Raw genomic sequence first — 7,736 nt, 5'->3', positions numbered from 1 at the left:
ATATATATATATATTACTTGTGCAATCAACAGCAGATTTTATACAATTTTGATCAAACAAAATTCTAACGACACTTCAAACCTACAAGGCTGAAGCATTTGAAAATCAACAGCATTCTTAAGCAGGGACTAATCTACCAACAGAAACTGAACCAAATGGTTCATGTGAAGAATTGTCTGCCTTTGCCTACAACAACAGCCCAGCCTTAATCCCACTAGGTGGGGTCGGCTCCTTTCTCAACAAATTTAAAAAATAATAAAAATGTAAAGGATTGCCTACCTTGAAATCAAAGGTTTGCTTAGTTGACTCAAGATATACTGTATTGTGTTCAGATCCAGAACCTCCATCTTTCCGTGGCCTAAAACACATCATCAAACTGCAGTCTTTTGCAGTTGCTGCTATCAGGTAGTCCCTTACAACCCTCAAGCTTTCATTTAATGAAGCAGAATGCAAAGAGGTATACTTTTTTGCTTGCTCTTCACCCAATTCTCTACATACCATGCATTGTTGGCTAGTAATGTCATAATATGCATGGATCGCTCCTTCTATGTCAACATTATCAAGCTTCTGAACCTCCAGGAGCTGATTAAGGACTCCTGATTTTGTCAAAGCCTCAGCCACAAGAGTTAGCAAGCTCTCTGTACATAGACCATCATTAGCTTGAATGAAAGATTTAAGTACATCTTCAAATGCTTTTGCGATACCAAAATTTGTATCTTCTGCACCGCCTCCCAGTCCTCCAAATATGATAGAGCCATCAAAAAATACCCGGAAATTGTTTTGAGGGGTTGTAAAGAGATCCTTGATTGCTTTATGAATTCTTTCTTTGGACCCGGAGAACAGATCAAGTGGATTGTATTCACTTTGCAGTGATATCTGCAATGATAAAGGGAAATTTTATATTTTCAATTTAAAGCTAAAAAGAATAATGTATATTGAAGAGACATTGCAGTAATGTCCACCAATAGAACAAAGGATGAAATGCTGAGACTAAACGATATGACAGCATAAATTAGTATGCACAGGGATACCTCTTCTTCATGCAATTTCAGGGCTTGGTGCATTTCGAAGCGAGTTATCCTCCTTTTGATAGTAGTTTCTTTGGATATAAATCTTGAATTAGGAAGAAATCCGCATTTGGGCTACTTTTTCAAAACAATACGTACGATGTTACAACCAAGCAAAAGAGAGAGGAAGCAGAAGCAGGTGAAATAGTCAATTTAAAGTTTTAAGCTGAAGTGTTGTCTAATGGTAGAAGGGGAAAAATGCTGCCAGAGAATACTAATCTATGACATTATGGAGAATATACCTTGATCTCAATAGATATGCAGGAGCTACATTCTAGATTACCTGAAATGAAACAGAGAGCTCACAACAGATAATCTTAAATGTTTTCCAAATATGTTATAGGGTAAGAACTCAGAAAACTTAAATCACTTGATTACTGGATTAATATTACAGGAGGCAACATCCAAAATGAAAGACGGCAGCAGTGAGTTAGGGTGTTCTAATTGGAGTTAGATGAAGCATCTTAAAAGAATACTCGATTGATTAACAGCATGATAGATTCCATCCCCAACATAAAATTTCTCCTCCCTTCATTACTTTTTCCCACTAAAAGTTTGTATAATCTTGCAATTTAGTTCATGTTTGGATTCCAACCAAGTGAGGTAAAATAATCCAATCATGTGCTGAAGCCAGTATGTAATCAAAAGGTTAAATAATAACTTCTCCCACTTCTACAGATGGGGTATTTCCTTTTTTTGGTGATAACCAAGGGTACATCCTCACCCTATGGATAAGAAATTAATCTCTTTCAAGATGTGTGGTTGTCCCTCTCTACAAGTGTTCTTCACAGGGATCGAACCTTGGCCTGTAGCCTTGTTACCATTCTTGGGGAATTGGGATTCAACAAGGTCTTAAACCATTGACAGATTGACCAACTCCTTGTTGGTTGATGGGAGACTTCTTAACAAGCAACAAAACAGTGTAAAATGAAAGAAACATAATGACCATAATAACTGCATAAAGGAAAATATATATATGAATCGAAGAAAAACAAAATTAATGTCGAAAATGTAAGGCTTTAAGTTACTCATGCAATGCATGTGTAAATGCTCAAGAATCAGTTAAGTTGGTGAAGATTAAAACTAGGATCTCAATCAGATTAGAAAAAGCTAATACTTAGAGAATAAATTTATATAATAATTCCACATAAAGACAGCCCAATACCATGACTGAAGACTGAATGATCAGACATGAGAAGCACAGAATCACATTGCGTGTCGACCTGGGCATTATCAACTCGCCAAGGAGGACGTTGGCAAATTATATCCTTTTCAACTGATTCAAGAAATTCGGTCGACACCAGGACATGCATCTAGCAAAGTATCAACGTATAGGTCAGAAATCATAGACACTAACTTTCTCCCTTAACATCTTAAACAAATAAACATGTTATCCAAAAAAGTTCATGCATTGATAATTGATTAATACACGAGATCAAGGTTTTAAATTATGTCCACAGCTGAAATTTCAATAAGCAATACTGTGCTTTTTATAATCTCCATATCGCGACTGCAATTGCATTTTCCTAAAATTATCCGCAATTGCAGTAAAAGCAACACAATCGCAACTAGAATTTAAAACATTATGCAAGAGTCGCAAACATTTATGCATATTGCATACCCCGGCATCCACGAATTTAGAACCAAGCAAAGGCTTCATAACATGTTGAACAAAGAGTCTCCCTGCAATTTCTTTATCCGAAGAAGAGATAAGCTCATCCACATCTTTCCAAAGAAGACGTTCATGAGCAGTGAGAGCAGATGGGCTTCTCACAGTCACTACATCACTCCTTGGAGCCTTACGTATCCGCATCACTTTCCCAATCTACATTTCCAAAATCACACATTCCATTATTAACATTATATTTCAGATATCATATTCATTATTAACATTATAGAAAATGAAAAAAGAATAAAAGGAATTATGAACACACAAAAAGAGGAGAAGATCCAATGTAAGAAAGAACAAGATTTGCAGCTCCTTCGCCTCTATAAACCCAATCAGCAGCGTCGTTTTCTCTTAAAATCACCTCCATCCAACAACAACAGATTTATTTTCCCTGAATTAATACAATGTAATCGGTGAAGCATTTCATCAAACAGTTACACGATACTCGAAATCAATGAAATAATAAAAAAGGAAACATTGAAATTTGAGAAACAGTACCAATCACAGTATTGAATTCTCACATTCAACTCATACACGCTGAGCTCCTTTAACATGTGATCTTTCTGTTTTAGGGAAACTCTCATCAAATAATAATAGTAACAATTATTTATTTAGGGTAACAATATTAATTTTATTTTCATTAACATAATAACATGACTGTAATATTATTTTGATATTTTATTATGACTACTTCTTAACACATAACTTTTTATATAGTATTTATTATTAATAATAATGCATATAAATTAAAATTAGTGGTTCTCTAAAAAGTACCAAATCTATTTCAAAACTAACCAACTCAAATGAAATGCTAATTTGTATATTATAAAGTTACTTTCCATATAAAAACTCACTATTAGAGCTTGTTTGGGAGTTGGATTTTGGAGGGGAAGGAAAGGAAAGGAAAGGCATGAGAGTCATCTCACAAGTGTATTTCATGGCTCCCAAGCCTTCCCTTTCCCTTCCTTCCCCTCCAAAATTTAACTCCGAAACAAACCCTTAGTTTCTTAATAAGTAATGGATGTGGGTTATGCTGATGAGAATTATATCTCTAATACTAGCATTTATAGGTAATGTCACTTGTTACATTGCAACAGAAATAGACCATTCCTAAAGGATAATTAGAATTCATATCTAGTAATCAATCCTTATACATAAGAGGTTACAAAGTTGCTATTGTTATATATATATTATGCAATGTGAGACTTGTATAAATGCATCAGTTTCTACCATCAACACCATCATGAGAGTCTCTATTTTCTCTTGCTTTATTCCACTTCTCAATGTTTCTGAGTCTAGCATACATCTTTCGAATTCGGATCAGCTTTTGAGAGTTTTGAGCAATCAAAGTATCTGTTGAGGGACTCTCACCTAAAACCACCTCGTATCCGTCGCGAAAAGAATCCATTCCTTCAGCTAGAAGTTGCCAAAACAAGCCACCAACAGCAGCCCCACCACCACTTGCTGATGCATATATCGCGGAATAGACCGTGTCGAAAAACCGGTCCCTTGGTGCTGAGTTTGAACCCAAGTTTTTTGTTGAAATCCCAAACTCTGCAAATAGAAGTGGCTTGTGAAGGATGTTCTGTGCATCTTGGATGTGCTCATTGAGCCACTTGCCTAGGAATGTTATTTGCTCTTCATAACTTGAACTTGTTAGCCTGATCATGGAAAATAGACCAATCAATTCACCATTATCAATAAAAGTAACATTTCAACTAATACAAATAACATCATTAGATATTACAAATCATTCTCATTTGGAAAATGATATATCCTCCTATTATATCCTCCGACCCACAAGAAGATAATATGTGCCATAATAACATACTTTATTTATTAATGATTATATTGTAAGTGACATGTGTCACTTTTTTTTTGGGTAAGAGGATTAATGAGAAGATTTAGTATGATGATATAGCAATGTTGTTCTGATTTATAAAGAAAAGGATTGATAATAAGAATAGAAATGAAAAGTGACAAGCACCATTGATCAGGGTAGGAGTGAATTGTTGCAAAATCAATGGCAGGGATTTGGTTATTAGCAATGAAATCTGTCCCTACTCGGAAATTGGGATTTGAGTCTTGCTTTGATGGTCCATAGAAACCTTCTAGACCAGCTTCTAGCAAATGGTTTCCATCTATGGATTTCAAGTAAGATGCCATTTCAGTAATCCATGCCTGCAAGAATTAAAGGGAACTCAGATTAATCGAATATTTTCATATTAATTATGATATGAATGGAAAGAATATTCACTATTTCTTTAAGTTTCTATATTTGATTCATTAACCATATTGATCAAAATTTCCCTTTTTAGTAAGCATGAAGCACTCAATAAATTTCTTCTTACTACTAACTTCATATGAATCATCAAGTATTTGTCCTTGTATGTCTAAATATAGTGACCAAAACTCAAATATAGAAACACCCATAATAAAAAATAGGAATACAATTGAGTAGGTGAAGAATAGTTATACCTGAACTGTGTTTCCTGATTGATCAGAAGGGCACCTAATCTCATTCATAAGCTCCCAAGCCATTATAGTTGGGTCATCTTTGTAAGCAATACCCGTAAGGCTATTCTTTCTTGTAAGTACACTCTACAATATTTTTTAGTAAAGCTATTAGTAAAGCTATACACTAACAGTATAAGAGTTTTTTATATTGTCAGTAAATCATCTATTATTGATTTGTTAACCATCATTCACTTTCAAACAAAAGTAAATGATGTACCGACAATATAAAAGAATTTACAATGTCGATGCATAAATTTTTAACTCTTAGTATTAAGTGGGAACATATATTTGGTAAGATATTAAGTGGAACATTTAAGTTCAGAGCAGCAACTTTAATTAGCAACAAAAGATAGTTAGAATATTTATTTGTGTTACACTAATTTGCTGCCTTCTATTTATTTGTATGATTGATTTATTCTCTCTTAGGAGCATTTTCAAGAGAATACTAGAATAATCATATTAATAACATAAATGTTATAGAACAAATAATGACAAATATTAATAAACATGTACATTTTTCCCTTACTTCCAAAAGAATAATAGTAATTGAAAAAGGGAAAAGAGAGAGAAATAAATGTACCTTGATGTGGTTTTTGTAGTATCCTTTGACTAGAGGATTTGTGAAGAAATCATCTTCAGAATTAATTGAGTACTGGCCCTGACTTCTAGCCCAATCTACATATTGTTTCTTTCCTCCTAAACTCTCATAATTATTCACCAAACTCAAAACTAATTTGATCCCATATTTTCTGGCTTCGGCTATTGCAAAGTCCAACCCCTTTTATTATCAATCCAACAAAATTGAGTCAACATATGGAAAATATCACATATATTGTTTACTATACTATGACTACAACCATACAACTAAAAATTAAGAAAAAAAATAGTGTGTCTAAAGAAAGGTTAAGGATGGTATATAACCATAATTATGCTTCCAATTTCAAGTGTGATGAAGAAGCATCACATTGTATATAAGTTTATTAATAAAAAAGTATATAAATGGTGAATCCATAGATCTATTGCCTTAAGGTTTGGGGTTAAGATATTGTGTCAAATTCATTTATATACTTCTTTCATTTAGGATTAGTTTGGGAATTGAATTTTGGATGAGAATGAAGAGAAATGGAAGACTTAGGAGCCATAAGATACATTTGTGATATGACTTTCAAGCCTTCTCTTTCCCTTCCCCCTACAAAATTCAACTCTGAAACTAACTCTTAGTATATGATTTAGAACACTAATGAATGGGCAAACAATTGTATAGTTTTGGTTGTATAAATGGTCTACATAAATGTATCACCCAATTTTTTTATTAGTAATTGTGGTAAATTCATTGTAATTATGAATATGGTCGTGCCACACTCTAAAACTTGATATGAAAGTTTGCAAGCTCTAAATATTAATTCATTCAAAAACTAGTCCATTAAAGTTTTTTTTCAATTGATAAAATCTCTACCCATACTCCACAAGATTATTATCGAATAATATTACTAATGTGGAGATTTTTTTGATGGATAGTACATAAGAATGTAAGCTTAGTTTGAGATTAGATCTTACTCACCTTGACTTTTGTTCATAAAAAAACTGAAAAAATTGAGATCTAAGAGTGAAAGAGTAATAATTACCCGAAACATTTCCTCATTATATGATCCAGGTGAATTTTGTAGTGGCTTATAACCAGCATCACTGAAAGCCCAAGTTCTAGCTATATTAAGACCATGATTTGCAGCCTCTTGAAAAGTTGATGTAACTTTGTTTCTCTGAGATGGATCAGAAGCAACATACATTAACCAATATGCATTGAAACCATTTGCATAGTAAGGGCTTCCATTCAGTATAAGCTGCACCCCTCTTGCTTTCACAAACCCTTCTTCTGCTTCCACATAGATCCTTTGTTCTACTGTCACAGACACAACTATGACAAATACAAAGAACCACCAATGCTTCATGCTTCTGCTTTCTCTCTTTGGTGCTGAACCAAATCAAGATTCTGTCCTAGTTTATAAGGTAAGTATAAGTGTATATGTATTTGATAGGAAACATGTTTATATATACATATAAAAGTGGGTACTATAGTTATATTCTTCTGTATGTATTATATTGATGAATTGTCAGTGTAAAAATTTATATAAAGTCAATACACCATTATTTATTTGTATTATTTGTTGAATAGCCGATAATGATCAAACGATAGTAAATAATGAAATGACAATTAGTGCATATATTTTTCTCTCATATTCTATTACAATTAATAAAGTGTCACCAAAAATAAACTAAACGGGTGTGTGGCAGTTGAGAAAAAGAGAAAGAGTGATAAAGGAGGATGGGGATCACCTATCCTAACTTGGTATCTTTATTCCTATCTGTTTCACTCATATATTGACATATGAAATTAATATATTATTTTAATAAAATAAAAATAAATTGAGATGTTATTTTTAATTTGTTAACAAACATCGATTGAGACATGGAACATGAACTTT

At 33.2% G+C, this 7,736-nt stretch overlaps 2 protein-coding genes across 3 annotated transcripts; both read right to left on the bottom strand.

Annotated features, from left to right (window-relative positions):
- Positions 61-3,299, bottom strand: LOC109363302 (inositol-pentakisphosphate 2-kinase-like). Of its 2 annotated transcripts, XM_019609520.1 has the most exons (7): positions 3,235-3,299; positions 3,002-3,127; positions 2,689-2,892; positions 2,233-2,380; positions 1,310-1,350; positions 1,032-1,142; positions 61-876 (listed from the first exon to the last, which is right to left on the bottom strand). In XM_019609520.1, exons 2-7 carry the CDS (start codon positions 3,101-3,103, stop codon positions 187-189), a joined length of 1,296 nt encoding a protein of 431 aa, XP_019465065.1. In that variant the 5' UTR covers positions 3,104-3,127; positions 3,235-3,299; the 3' UTR covers positions 61-186. The 2 variants fall into 2 exon arrangements, with proteins under 2 accessions (XP_019465065.1, XP_019465066.1); XM_019609521.1 differs by lacking the exon at positions 3,235-3,299 and having other exon boundaries at positions 3,002-3,228.
- LOC109325857 (mannan endo-1,4-beta-mannosidase 7-like) lies at positions 3,768-7,293 on the bottom strand. The gene is made up of 5 exons (XM_019558453.1): positions 6,879-7,293; positions 5,834-6,031; positions 5,215-5,337; positions 4,724-4,917; positions 3,768-4,397 (listed from the first exon to the last, which is right to left on the bottom strand). The coding sequence occupies exons 1-5, from the start codon at positions 7,200-7,202 to the stop codon at positions 3,956-3,958; spliced, it is 1,281 nt and encodes a 426-aa protein (XP_019413998.1). The 5' UTR covers positions 7,203-7,293; the 3' UTR covers positions 3,768-3,955.

This window comes from Lupinus angustifolius, chromosome LG13, assembly GCF_001865875.1.
Source record: "Lupinus angustifolius cultivar Tanjil chromosome LG13, LupAngTanjil_v1.0, whole genome shotgun sequence".
Lineage (NCBI taxonomy): Eukaryota > Viridiplantae > Streptophyta > Magnoliopsida > Fabales > Fabaceae > Lupinus > Lupinus angustifolius.
The sequence above is the reverse complement of the archived record's forward strand: the minus strand, read 5'-3'. Positions and strand labels throughout refer to the sequence as shown.

What these genes read in the sequence shown, in the direction of transcription:
- LOC109363302 (XM_019609520.1), bottom strand. Translation starts at nt 3,103, where the DNA reads ATGGAGGTGATTTTAAGAGAAAACGACGCTGCTGATTGGGTTTATAGA. An exon ending in GCATATCTATTGAGATCAAG is followed by an intron (nt 1,143 to 1,309) that starts GTATATTCTCCA and finishes TTGAAAAAGTAG; the next exon opens with CCCAAATGCGGATTTCTTCC. An exon ending in TGAAATTGCATGAAGAAGAG is followed by an intron (nt 877 to 1,031) that starts GTATCCCTGTGC and finishes TTATCATTGCAG; the next exon opens with ATATCACTGCAAAGTGAATA.
- LOC109325857 (XM_019558453.1), bottom strand. Translation starts at nt 7,202, where the DNA reads ATGAAGCATTGGTGGTTCTTTGTATTTGTCATAGTTGTGTCTGTGACA. An exon ending in ATAATGAGGAAATGTTTCGG is followed by an intron (nt 6,032 to 6,878) that starts GTAATTATTACT and finishes TGATAATAAAAG; the next exon opens with GGGTTGGACTTTGCAATAGC. An exon ending in CACTCCTACCCTGATCAATG is followed by an intron (nt 4,398 to 4,723) that starts GTGCTTGTCACT and finishes TTCCATGATCAG; the next exon opens with GCTAACAAGTTCAAGTTATG.